The sequence below is a fragment of the Colossoma macropomum genome, unplaced genomic scaffold, assembly GCF_904425465.1.
Source record: "Colossoma macropomum unplaced genomic scaffold, Colossoma_macropomum, whole genome shotgun sequence".
Lineage (NCBI taxonomy): Eukaryota > Metazoa > Chordata > Actinopteri > Characiformes > Serrasalmidae > Colossoma > Colossoma macropomum.
Genome location: NW_023494805.1, coordinates 36,711,585 through 36,726,271, shown reverse-complemented (window position 1 = coordinate 36,726,271; position 14,687 = coordinate 36,711,585). Strand labels below are relative to the sequence as shown.

The following is a 14,687-nucleotide window of genomic DNA, read 5'->3' as shown; positions in this document are numbered from 1 at the left end:
GTTTAAAGTAATGTTTGATGCTGGTTAAATAGTGGAATATCTTTCTTTGGGGTCTGTTTTGCTTCAGAACAGCCTTCAACTAGACCTCCACCATAAATAGATTAGAACAAATTGATTAAAATACACTTCAGGCCAAAACGTTATCACAAAACTCAGACATCTGGCTGAGCTTGACATCAAAACAGTAGCAGAACCGTTGGTGCTATATAGAAGCCTTTTGAAAACCATCTACAGTACATTCTCAATCAATCTGAAGAACCCTTTATAGGGTTTATAGTGCCTATAGAGAACCATTTCTTTGAAGAACCATCTTTTTTAAGAGTGTGTGTGTGTAGGAATTATGGAATATTGTGGAATAAAAGTGAACTACATCCATCACAGATACAGTATAAATGAATTTTTCCTGTAAAATTATTTCTGTTTCATGTAACTGAGTAAACTGATTACATACCTGTGTTTAAAGTTAGAGAAACTTACAGATTCTGATTTCTTTACAGTGGTGGTGATGGGAACCAGGGGTGGTCATGACTACAACACAAATATAGCCATTTTATTTACTATCTAAAACCACCAGTTGAACCTACACGTGTCTTCCGAGCTAAAAGTAACGTTGATGATGATAAAAAAAGTGGAATATCTTTCTTTGGGGTCTGTTCTGCTTCAGAACACCCTTCATCTATCCCTCCACCATAAATAGATCAAAACAAATTGATTAAACGTTATCACAAAACTCAGACATGTGGCTGAGTCCTCATAACCATGTTGTGTGATAACTTTATGTGAGGGAGCTTTTAGAGGTGGACATCTGGTTCCTATCACCACCACTGTGGACAGTTCGGGCTCTGTGAGTTTCTTCAGAACAGAGCATTTTACACACCAAACCACTCTGAATATTATATTATTATAAAATTACAAATTTTGAAAAAGCGGTGGAGTTCCCTTTCAAACGTTTGCTCCAATACGGTAGGTGGCGATGTTTACGTTCAGTAACAATAAGAGTACGTTAAAGCAGGAGAGAGACACGACATCGCTTGTGTTCCAATTGTCGTTCAGTTCCCTAGTTAGGGTACACTTTTCACTATGGTTCACGGTTCACTACTGCAGCCAGGGCGCAGTTCGTCTTCCTCGTTGTGTGCAGCCAACTGGTGAGCTACTATAAACAAGCGGGAAAACGAAGGTAAACATTACACGAAAACTACAGGACCGCGTTTTATTTTCAACAGCACTGACCTTAAACCCTTCTAAAAGCGCACAGCATCAAGTGAATGTCATTGTAGCTGTCATTTCTGAAGCAGCACGGGTCATCTCGGTAACGTTAATCCCATTTCTAAAAGAAAAATCGGTCAAGTTCACTGGCGCCCTAGTTAGAGCGCACGTATGCAAATTGGAACGCAGCCACTGGTTTGTTGTCAGAGTGCCTGCGGAGCTGCAGGGTTTCAGCGGGGGCGGCTGTCTGATACAGAGGTTATCAGGAGGCTCTAACTGGGTTAAGATCGAGTCCATGACGTTCATTACGTGTACAAAATAATGGATGAGCGGTTTTGACGGCTGTGACACGGTTTTCTACACGGCTGAAGTCCGTTTCTTATTCGCCTCACCAGCGTCTTGTTCCAACTTTTCCGTTCCACCTTAAACGGTGCGCCGGCGACATTCTGACCCCTGTACAGCATTCAGCAGAACGTCACTGCTGCACCATTTAAGGTGGAACGGAAAAGTTCGAACTAGAAGCTGGTGAGGCGAATATGAAGCTCGAAATTGCTACACTCTTAAAAAAGATGGTTCTGTTCAGAACCCTGAGTTCTATATAGGACCATTTCATGCTTAAATGGTTCTTTGCATGGGGAAATGGTTCTTCAGATTGATGGAGAACGTGTTGTATATGGTTCTATATAGAACCTTTCACGAAAGCGTTATATGTAGCACCAAAATGGGTTCTTCTGTTGCTACAAGCTTGGCATCAAAACAGTAGCAGAACCGTTGTTGGTGCTATATAGAACCCTTTTGAAAACCACCTACAGCACATTGTCAATCAATCTGAAGAACCCTTTATAGGGTTTATAGTAGGACCTATAGTGAACCATTTCCTTGAAGAACCATCTATACCCACACACACACACACACATATATATATATATATGTATATATATATATATATCTCCAGCCTTTCGGCCAATGACAGCTGGGATTGGCTCCAGCACCCCACCGCGACCCAGAAGGGTCAGATACACTTTAGTAGAAAATGAATTATTCCTTTAAAATTGTCCTCAGTTTCATGTAACTGAGTAAACTGATCAACATCCCCATGTTTGAAGTTAGACGTCTGTGTCTGTAACTGCTGACCTGCTTCCTTCACCTTTATCCCTCACAGTCATGGCCATCTTTGAGAGATTCACCCGGCTGAAGTCTGCGTCCAGATTCCTGCAGTACACCACAGCTCTGTGTCCAACGCACTCATGGGCACCTGAGAGAGGCCCACTGCTGCGGTCAGCAGGGTGGATCCAGCATAGATGTGTCCACGGTGGAGGATCCGAGGCCTCAGATGCTGCTCCCCCTCGGAGGCCTTTTTCTCAGGTGACCCCAGGTGACCTGGACTTCTTCAGACAGCTGCTGCCGGGGAGGGCCATCACGGACCCAGACGTGCTGGAGTCCAGCAATGTTGACTGGCTGAAGTCAGTGAAAGGTGGGTATGAGGATGTCCGGGTTATCTATTAATAATAATGTGCTTAGCACTCCTACCTGTATGTACTTAAAGCTACACTAGGTCTGTTTTGGGGATTTGGAGACCTCTCTGGTGGATTTGTGTAATTGCACAAAACATTTTGTACTGTGGGTTGTGCTTCGGCCCCCTTCCCCAAGCAGATGAATCCGATGATTGCGAACATGCTGAAAGAGAACTCAGTCATAACTCAAGATGAAAGCAATATAATATATATCAATATAATGTTAATTTTGCATTTGAGGCCTAAACATCGAGCTGGACCATCTTTTTGAGCCTGTGTCTATGACCTTAACATGTAAAGAGATGTTATGTGTTGTGAAAAACTCCCGACCCGACGCCTCTGACTTTAAAATGATTACTGCAGGCTTTTAGGGTGACTCGCAGCAGTGCACCCACACCATGATTTAGCATGTTTTTTCCCTTTTGACTCAGAAATGCTACTCCCACTTTTGCGCTTAACATTGTATGACATACTATTTTTCATTTTTATAGATAGTGGTTTGTCACATTGCTAACAAAATAGTCGTAGCAGCCATCTGGAGGCCTGAGCTTTGTCCCTCCTTTTGTACAGATAGATGCCTGTATACCATACAGTGTCAGAAACCACATAAGCAGGTCTATTTTAGAGTTCAGACATGCTAATTAAAAAAGCTTCCATTATTTGTCGGCTACGTTAGCCTCACAGCTTCAGCGCAAACCTAAAGAGGCAAAGTTCAGACACCACGGTTTGACTGATCCACATGCGTTTGGTGTAACCGGGCAACTGTTTACATTTGATTTGTGCTGAGTGATCCGTTGATTTTCCAAAATTTCTGCATAATTAAATTGTTAAAGATGTAAACAAAGTCATTTGAAGTCATTAAAATTCTAGAGAAACTAAATCGTCCACAGTGGTGGTGATAGGAACCGGACGTCTGAAGAGTCTAATGTCTTTAAAGTCTCCCTCACAGAAAGTTATACAGGTGCCTGACGTCTGATATGATGTGGTTTTTTGGACCATGATCAACGTTACATATAAAACCATGCACGTTTAGGTTCACTGGCTGTTTTGGATAATAAATAAAAGGGACTTGCATGGTTGATAAATACATTGGCTGTGGTTTGGATGTCTACCACTGTAGCTGATTCCTGTCACCACCATTAACTTTGTTTACATCTCACATAATTAATTATGCAGAATTAAATTCTGTTTTAAGAAAATATGAAATGAGATGCATAACTTTTTTGTGTACAGGTAACAGTGAAGTTCTGTTAAGACCCAAGACTACAGACGAGGTCTCTCAGATACTCAGGTATCATTTACTTTGCTGTTTTGTCCATAAACACTAGCCGTCAGTCGTATTTTAGTTTGTTGTACTCGCTCCAGGTACTGTAACGAGCGGAACCTGGCAGTGAGTCCTCAGGGTGGCAACACTGGGCTGGTGGGAGGCAGCGTTCCTGTGTTTGATGAGATCATCCTGTCCACCGCCCTCATGAACCAGATCCTAACCTTCGACGGCATCTCAGGTATGTCTGTATGTTTATGCTCCACTTTCATTACAACGACTCAAATCATCTCCTTTACTTTATATTTTTAAACCAGTTTTTTCCCAATTTAGTCGTGTCCAGTTCCTGCTAACCAGGTCCCCCTCTATCACATGATGCTACCCAGCTAGGAGGGTGAAGGCTAGCATGTGCTTTCTCCAAGTCCTGTCAAGCCAGACATCCTTTTAAACATCATGAGAGAGCTCATCATGCTGGGTGGAGAATGCTAAGTGCTAATTCTCGTTTGCTATCGTTACACTCGATGGGGGGGTAGGGGTGGGCATCCTCTCTTAGACAGATAGCTGAGGCATTTAGGGTTATAGGATGATTCGCAATATTGTTTTTAAAAATAAAAAATGCTTTTATCTTCTGCTCACTGTTTGTATGCATTTTGAAAACATTACTTTTAATATTTTCAACACTGCTTTTACCATATGACACCTGAAGAAAACGCTTGCCGTGCCTGATTGGCCGCTAGCAAGTTTGCACAAACTTAAAGCTGCACTGTGTAAGATTTGGGGATTTGGAGACCCCTCTGGTGGAAGCGTGTAATTGCACACATTGTGAGCAGATAAATCTTCATGATTACAAGTATCTTGAAAGAGTATTTACAGAGAACTCAGTCAAAACTTGGTGAGGGACGTTTCTTCCAAGGATGTGAGTGAATTGTCCACTATTGTCATCATATCTTCTTCAGTATAATGTTGATTTTGCTTTTGAGACCTAAACATCGAGCCGGACCTTCTCATTGAGACTGTGCATGGGACGTTTATACGTAAAGATGTATGACGTGGTCGGGAAAAACTCCCAACCCGAAGTCTCTGACTTTAATTTATTATTTTGCCATTTTTCCTCTTGTTGTAATAATGCTACATCTTTCAGTTTGCATAAACTTAAGAATTCTTCCTTAGAAACTGCTTAATTACCAAGAGAAGAAACTGGCTTCACTACACTGCCATTCAAACAATCATTCGCACTTCCACTTGTCTCCATTAAAAAAATGAACCAATGCAAAAGCAAATGCCAAGCAAAATAACGAGCAAAGGTTACTCCAGGAACACAATCCAGTTGTGCATTTGTGAGTATATTGAGTATTTTACGATAGTTCTTAGTCTGGCTCAGCCAATCAGATTTTAGAACTGGATCTGTTTTACAACGTGATCTATTCAGTAACCACTATGAAGCTTTTATGGATGATATGTAGTTAAGAGAGTAAGTCTGGTCTCACTTATGGCTCTTCAGAGTTTAAAGGAAGGGTTCTGTGAAAAATCAAACCGTCACAGTTTTCCACTTAACCCAGATGTTGCCGATCAACCAAGGCATTAGAACTGGAGCTACAAGCCGGTCATTGCTAACAAACACTAGAAGTCAGTAGTCACCCAGATATCCCAGATCGTTTCTGTAAAAATACACAGAACTTCCTTCAACCCGCTCAAATCACATCCAGGTCTTGTTTAAAACCCCTTAAAAGGCCAAGGCCTAAGGTTTTATTACACACTTCTATAACATAAAAATAGCTCAGCCGGTTTGCATTGAAGTCCCTGTAGTTACTGAATAATAAGCCTAAGTATGTAATAAGCCTGAGATTTGAATGAGTTAAAGTTCACCTGAGTGAGCAGGGTGTGCATCAGTGGGTTGATCGTCACTGTCCAAAGAAAATCACGCATCTCCATTTTTGTTCTACATCATTTGAGCACAGAAGCTGAATGAATGGACCTATAAAATGCTCCAAAAATTGCATGGAATAAAATCTCTTTGCATTAACTTTACATTAGAAGTAAAGAAAGTTTTCACCCTCTTTTGTAAAGTTGCCTTTTTTGGAGATACTTGTTTTCCTTTGGACGGCGACAAAATATTGTATTCTCACTACATTGTAGCAAAAAATGACGTTCTGACATAAATAATCAAAAAAAAAAGGCAAATCATTTTGTATGACATGTCAAGCATACACGGCTGTTCAGGCCACAGTTTCATCTTATCTACCCACTCTGTAAGCATTTTTACAGAAACGATTTGGGCTATTTGGGTGACTATTGACTTCTAGTGTTCATTAGCAACGTTAGCCTCGTAGTTCCAGTAAATATCTGAACTATTGCTTTACCTGTGTGCTGTAACAGGTATCCTGACGTGTCAGGCTGGCTGCGTGTTGGAGAGTCTGTCTCAGTATCTGGAGGAGCGAGACTTCATCATGCCGCTGGACCTCGGGGCGAAGGGCAGCTGCCACATCGGGGGGAACGTGTCCACCAATGCGGGTGGCTTGCGGCTTCTGCGCTACGGCTCCCTCAGAGGGACAGTTCTGGGCCTGGAAGTGGTGAGTGAGCCTTCTAGCGAAAAGGCAACGCAGCCAACATGAGTGACCCGAGAGCAGCCACAGCATACATGTTATGAATAAATCAGTAAACTACACAAAATGGTCAGTTTTTCCAGAGACAGAATGAGGAAGAGGATTTTCTCTCAACCCGTAATTTAAATAATCTGAAACCCTTTATTTGTTATATTTCTCTGTAATTCTGTTAGAGAATTTCTAAGCTTTATAAATGTTTATGCATTGGCATCAACATATACAGTTAAGGCTGAACGATTTGAGAAAAATATATTTCTGATCATTTTCCAATTTTGCAAGTGCGATTTAAATTGTAATTCTTTTCTATATCGCTGCTGAAGAAAACCTCGTATCTCCAAAATGGTAACTTTACAGGAGAAGGAAAAACGTACTTTACTTTTAATGTAAGTCGATGGCACCAGACTTTTTTCCAAGTCATTTTGGGTCGTTTCTTTTGGTCCATTCATCATGAAATTTACACACAATGTAAAGGTATTTTCAAATCATGTCAAAAACTGAAAAAGGTTTTCTTCCGACAACAGCGATAAATTTACATCCAGGCCTTTTTTTTGGCCAGAAAGACCAGAAATTCCACTTTTTCCAGAATGAAGCTGGAACGCTGAATGTACTACGCCAGACTGCCAGTTAGTTGTTTTATGATGTCACAGCAAACTGTGTTATTTGCTTAAATTTCCCCTCTTACAACTTGTTAGTGATAATGTAGAGCAGCTCTTGCGATTTGAATATTGCACTCTTTCTAATTGGGATTTCAATATAAAACAATTAATCTTTCAGCCCCAGATACAGTACTGTACAAAAGTCAGAGACCACCCTTCAGTTATTTCATTTCCAGTAAAAACAGCCACAACAAGAATAAGTTATTCATTTTTCAGTTTTGTGAAAAAAGCAGTGAACATATATTTACACAAAAACCTTAACAGCTAAATATAATACCACATTTTCAGTATTCAGTGTGTCCACTGTCAGTAATCAGACACATTCACTGATGTTGAGGTATGGACTCTGGGGTGGTCAGTCCATCCATGCCTCTTTGTATTGCCTGTATTGTAGTAGTTCACTGTATGTTGTGGGAAGATAAATAAGCAAACGTTTCCTAAATTGGTTTATTTATTTTTATTTACTTCTTTACTTTCATCAGCCTTCATCTGAAAACAGTAATAACCTGCATGCACTCATGAGATCAAACACAGTGTGATGTATGACAATATGCTTAAAATTCCTGAACATTTAATTTGAAAATAAAAAAGACCATCATAATAATATTAATTACGCTAATTATAATAATAAAACAGTGGATTACTCACCCTGCTCACTGACACACTGTTTCAGCCCCATATCAAACAATCCACAGCCCTGGTACCAGTCTGACGCCTGGTGGTTGGGAACCCCTGCCCTGGACCATAATGACCATTAATAACACTGCTATGTCCTGTCTCTAGGTGCTGGCTGATGGCAGGGTATTGAACTGTCTGGCTACATTACGTAAGGACAACACTGGCTATGACCTGAAGCAGCTCTTCATCGGTTCTGAGGGAACACTTGGGGTCATCACTGCTGTGTCCATCCTGTGCCCTCATAAACCCAAATCGGTCAACGTAGCCTTTTTAGGTGCTTTACCCTCTCAGTGTCTCACTGAAGCATTCGGTTCTTTGTTCTAAAGGATGTTCCAATATGTATTTCTTAATATATACTAGATATTCCAGCATATATTTCAGAACATTACATGAGTACTGCTTGGTTCCTGCAGGGTGCTCCAGCTTCCAGAACCTGCTGGAGACGTTTCAGGCCTGCCGGGGGCATGCTGGGAGAAATCCTCTCTGCTTTCGAGTTCCTGGACGCCTCCTGCATGAGCCTGCTGGTGAAACATCTCAAGCTCACCAACCCCATCACTGGTACAGGAGTAATGCGGAAGCTCATGTTACATAATTAACGGCCTCATAAAACTATTATGCCTTGTGCTGTTTTTGCTCACTTTTGTTATGGTGCAACAATAGAAGATATATCGCCCCCTACACTTCGCATAGTGTATAACTGTCCATCATAATGGTGAACATTAGAGAAGATTATGAAGTGCTTTTGTTTTTAAGTTACGTGAAGCCTTTGGTTTATCCATAATTCACATTGATGGCTAATCAGCCTTGTCAACTAATGATAACTAAACTTAACCGAACTGTGTAACTGCTCTACTCGCCTCACATACAGTGCTGAACATTGATGATTACAGCTACAGCTGAGGCTGAAAGATTCATCCTTTTTATATCGAAATCGCAATTTAGGACAGTGCAATTTTCAAATCGCAAGAGCTGCAATTTTCTTTAATTATAGTCTACACTCTTAAAAATGTAGCTCTTCAAGGTTCTTAAAAAAGATGGTTCTTTCATAAACACAGTCATTCTACACAGAACTTGAACACTCAGACCCATTTGCATGCATGAAAAGTTCTTTCCATGGTGAAATGGTTCTTCAGATTGGAGAATGTGTTGTATGTGGTTCTGTATAGCATCAAAAAGGGTTGGTACTATTACTTTGTTGCTTGTTGATGTTAAGCTTATAACAATTGAAGAACATTTTGGTCCTGTAGAGAACTCTTTTCAAAAAGGTTCTGTATAGAACCACATACATCACATTCTCTATCAATCTGAAGAACCATTTCAACAAGCAGAGAACTTTTCATGCATGCAAATGTGTTGCTGAGTCCTTATGGTTCTAGAATCATTGTCTTTATTAAAGAACTCTTGGAGAACCATCTTTATTATGTGGGTACATTAGCAAAAACATTTTTTTAAGTTTTAAGAGGGGAAACAGAACCTAGTTAGAGTTTGTGAACTGCCTGTAGGTGAGTTAGACCAATCAGAGGCAACAAAACCTCCATGTGTTGTGACATCACAACCACAACTTACTGGCAGTTTGATACACTATGTTCAGGGGTCGAGCCTCAGAATCTCAATTAAAAAAAACAAAACAAAAAAAACGCAAATCCCAGTCGCAATATTTGTCGGAAAAATTGCAGTTAGACATTTTCCACAAATCGTTCAGCCCAAGCTACAGCTAGGTTTTAGTTCAGGCCATAAATATCAAAAAGTTGTTCACAAACTGAGAAAAAAACTACAATAATGCTAATTTCTACTAGCTCCTCTATAGGATATCTAATAGTATGTTAGCACTAAGCTAACACTGATGCGCATAAACATTTTAGGTCATTGTAGATTAAACACAGATATTTGGAGCTTGTAAAATATCTCATGTTTTAGTTGATCATAATGTAACATATTAACATATATTCTACCTTTACCTCAGTTTTACAGTGAATTCTTCAGTAAAGAGTCCTGGCTGATCTGACTAAACAGCTGATTAACAATTAATAGAGCAAGGAAAACACTAAAGTCTACTGTATTTACTGTATTTGAACATTTACTGTATTTACCATAATGTAGAATAATGCAAGGAAACCCGGTTAGACTACAGCTTGTATTCACAGTCATTGACGTATCTAGAACTTCCAATATGGTTTTTTTGCCTCATGAAATTGATCCTACCTATTGTACATCAAAACATGACTGGTTGATTCCACTATCCAGTTATGTTGGTAGTTAATCTAATGTACAAGACCTTCAGTTCAGCCCCTGAGGTTCTAACCAATGGGGAAACTCGCTTGGCTGTCTACCAAGATACCACAAAGAAATAAATTCTGATTGGATAATTTACCGTCGGGCATTTCAAATGACTTCTGTTCCCAAGCCAAAGCTTAACAGTGAAATAAGAGTATCACAACAATACTAGAAGCTGACTGATTCAATTAAATAAAAACAAACTGCACTATAAACTATATAGAGTTCTCAGAAATCATTAGGCTTGCTCTGAAAGCCTGGAAGGCCCAGAGGGTTCCACATTGCTTATATGTAAGGCTGGACAGCGAAGACTGGACAGATATTCACACTCTGCCCTCTCGCTTCCTTGCATTATTCTACATTATGGTAAATACAGTCTCATTCCTGGTTCTGTAGATTTTAGTGTTTTCTTTGCTCTGTTATGTCCATTTCAGCACAGTGGACTTCAGCTGTTTAGTCGCATCAGCCAACCCACAGATACAGTATTCAGTTTTCATTGTCCAGTCAGAACCAAGATGTTGTCCCTTTCAATTTCGGACGTCTTTCTTCAATAGCTTTCGAATGGTGGGCAAAAAAAAGATGAATGTGTAAATTGTCATTGTTTGCAACGAAGACAGTCAGGTTCCATTTTTCTATCCATCTGAAACTGATAGAACACATGTACCTCTGTAGACGTGGCGTAACTGCTGTCAGAGCTAAATGACCGTCTATATTGCAAGTGGCAATCATCGGGGTCCAAGCACTATGCACCTAATGGAGCCAATAGAACACATTAATGTTTTTTAGAATGACTTTTATTCATAATACATGTAGTCACTTCTGTACACACTGACAGTCTGACCTTGCAACTGAAGTCAAAATACCTATAAAAAAGTATTTAAACTTGACCTGCATTTGAGTAGCTGTTGAACTCAATGAACTAATCATCCCACATCATCATCATTACCCCTGTATTTTAGTCTCAGAGTATATGAGAACTGTATGTTAAATCACTAAAAAAAACTGACCTAGGAACGATGCTGCTGGACTCTGCTACAGGTGGTTTCTGAAATTACCACCTTTTCCGCTGCTCCTGAGTTTTCATGTGTGTAAGGAAAACAGATGAGATTCAGAACAGGTTTTGTTTTTCAGAGAGTCCCTTCTACATCGTCATCGAGACCGCTGGGTCGAACGCTGCCCACGACGAAGAGAAACTTCACAACTTCTTAGATAAAGTCATGACGTCGTCACTGGTTACGGACGGCACGGTTGCGACAGAAGAGGCAAAAATAAAGGTATCTCTAATTCTGAGCTAGTGAGTCGATGTTGCAGTCCAGTTTGGAAGTTTGGAAGCAGTAAAAATAAAAGTTTCAGCCATCCAGTTGTGGTTTCAGCCTTGCTCTTTATGCGTAGAGACTGAAATGCCTTAAATTATTGCTACCTCTGGCTGAAGAACATTATTTTTAAAGATGGAGTGTATATTTATCTGAAACAATGAAGTTGATAAGATAAAACATCACTTATATTGTACTGTTTTTTGTTCGAGTACAGACCCACGTAGATTTATAAGTTGCAGCTTTCTGTTTTTGTTTGTATTTATTATTATTATTATTAATATTTATTATTTGTATTTATTTTGTATTGTATACTGCAGACTCTTTGGTCTATGAGGGAGAGGATCACTGAGGCTCTGAGGAACGACGGATACACCTACAAGTACGACATCTCCCTGCCCGTGGAGAAGATCTATGACTTGGTCACTCACATGAGGGAGCGTCTGGGAGACAGGGCGAAAAATGTCGTTGGCTATGGACACGTTGGTATGATTATTTCTCGTTTTAATGAAATTCCGTGGACGTCAGAGAATGTGTAGTGAGGAGAATTACCACTATATGATGTCTTCTAGGTTTGACGCTAGAAGGCTCTCCTGAGCAAGTCCAAAACGAGTGTGTTCACATGGAGCTTTTGTGCAAAATAATTCATAAACGCTTCATCACAGACCCCTCTCCCCTCTCCCCCCTCTCCCCCCATCACTCAGCGTGATGCTAGTCAGCGCAGGTGTCTGTTAGCTGGTGTAACCGATCTGGCGGTTGGTGCTTTCCTGCGAGCGAGTTCAGCTGTCCAATGACGTTGCGTTAACGTCAGTTCTAAAAGATGCAATGGTGCTTCACAGGTGACGGAGGAAGCCTGTGTTAGCCTTCGTCCTCCCAGCACTGGTAGTATTGTGTGATTGGGGGAGTCCTAACTAGTAGGTGGAACTGGAAACGACTAAATTGGGGAGAAAATTGGGGCAAAATCCTAAAATTCTGTTTTTTGCAGAACAGCATAAAATATTTCACTGCTGTTATATTTTTGAGTGCTTTTAAATTCCATTTATGGCACTGAGTAACGGTGCTTGATGATGTCGGTGAGAGCGAACCGCTTCAGTCAGCCAATGAGCTGACCAGCTCGCCAACCAATCAGCACTCAGTAGCGTTTCAGTTTAAATTGAAATTTTTAAAGATCAAATAGTGTTGAATATTTTGCAACTTTGGTGTATAGAAAGTACTGGAAACACCTGAGTGTATTTCAGATGTTCTTTAACCCACACAGTGTGAGCTTCGCATTTAAAAAAGTTAACGAAAATCAGACAAAAAAAATCTGGCTGTAATGAAATTGGAATCAACCATAAATAATGAAGATCAGTCATTATTATTATCAGATACTACATAAGCAAGTCTGTTTGAGATTACTTAACAACTTGGTGTGATTTGAGGCAAATGAGTGATCACGTAGGCCTGCGGCTAGTTAGCTACATTAGCCTCATAGCTCCAGTGCAGAACTACAGAAGCAAACTTGACCTGGGAGATGTGTACATATTACTTTCTTGCCAAACTGCAGTTTTAAAGTTTTAAAACCATCATAACTGGCTTCTCTGGCTTCCTTCAGGCGACGGCAACCTTCACTTGAACATCACCTCTCCCTCCAAAGACCCGGCCCTGCTGGCTGCCATTGAGCCGTACGTGTACGAGTGGACGTCGCGATACCAGGGCAGCATCAGCGCAGAGCACGGCCTGGGCCTGAAGAAGAGGAACTACATCTACTACAGCAAGACCCCTGAAGCAGTGACCCTCATGGGCAACATCAAGGCCATGCTGGACCCCAAAGGGATTCTTAACCCTTATAAGACGCTGCCGGACGACATTCGCTGACGCTGAGTCCAGCTGAGCCTCAGGGAGAGCTTTTACAAATGGTTTGAGAAGAGTTTTCTAATGTTAGGATGCAAACGTTGATGCGTCTGGTTCTCATCACGAACTTCCACTGGTGCACGATTTGATAAACATCTCTAGTGGATAGAATAAAAATGAAGCACTGCTGACTCCAGAGAGCAGATGTTTTGTAATGATGGACTCCAAATGGTTTTGAATAATTCTGATTGCAAATCATGAAACGTGAGACATGTGAAATTGCTGGATGTAAAATTTCCTATTAAAATCTGACATTATTCCTAATGTAGCGCTGCAGTCACGACGAACGTCACTTACAGAGCCTGGAGTTAATTATTTCTCCAAATAATCATTTAAAACAGCCACAGTGGGAATTACTGAAGGCGTTTTATTAACCCAGCATGACATTTTATTGTAACTCGTCAGTTAAATACACTGGATTCCATCTAACAAGTTCCTTTCCTATGAATTTATTTAAATCCATGTAGGCAATTATTTTGGTTAACAGTGGGCATTTTTTTCTGGCATGTAAAAATGTGCATAAATTCAAACAACGTCCTTAAAAGAAACACAGCTAATTGTAAACGCATCTTAAAAATAAAAAAACATTGCTGGGGAAAAAAAAACAACTCATAAGCACCAAACTTGCCTTCTACTATGAATTTTTCTTCTTTCTAAACTGCGTAACAAGTATTGCTGAACGGAAAAAGGATTCGGACACTCTTTAACACTAGAGGTGGTCTGGCAAGCACGTTTGCAGATTCTGCCTGTCGTCTGATTTCAAGTATTTGCCATCTCAACACTCCTGATGACGGGCTTAAAGGGACATTTCTCTGTTTTTTTTTTTTATCTGCATATTTAAATGGTTGAGATGTAAACAAAGTCATTCAGAGCGGTTTGGTGTGAAGTGCTCTGTTCTAGAGAAACTTAGAGGATCAGAATTGTTCACAGTGGTGGTGATAGGAACCAGACGTCTGAATGCCTTTAAAAGCTCCCTCACAAAGTTATTGCATGACAGACGCTGCCTAATATCTAAAATGTTTTTTTACAGTTTTGAAAAAAGGATTTTAGCTATTAATCTTTTATTCATTCATGGTGGAGGAGTAAATGCAGAGCATAGTGAGGAACAGTTTTAAGTCAGATTTATCACTATTTTACCATCATCAATGTTACATATAAAAGCTCAGAAGACCCTGTAGGTCCACTGGTCATTTTGGGTAGTAAATAAAGTGATTATATTTGTACTGTAGGCATTGTGACCCCTGGTTCCTGTCAGCACCACTGTAAAGAACTCGGACATTCAGATC

General features: G+C 40.3%; 1 protein-coding gene across 1 annotated transcript; it reads left to right on the top strand.

Annotated features, from left to right (window-relative positions):
• Window positions 1-1,098: 1,098 nt before the first annotated feature.
• d2hgdh (D-2-hydroxyglutarate dehydrogenase) lies at window positions 1,099-13,669 on the top strand. Its single transcript, XM_036596140.1, is given in 11 exon segments — window positions 1,099-1,177; window positions 2,369-2,680; window positions 3,954-4,011; window positions 4,086-4,225; window positions 6,361-6,554; window positions 8,027-8,195; window positions 8,335-8,381; window positions 8,383-8,479; window positions 11,327-11,469; window positions 11,829-11,994; window positions 13,103-13,669. Coding segments are annotated over 10 exon segments (1,587 nt in total). The 5' UTR covers window positions 1,099-1,177; window positions 2,369-2,370; the 3' UTR covers window positions 13,366-13,669.
• Window positions 13,670-14,687: the final 1,018 nt, after the last annotated feature.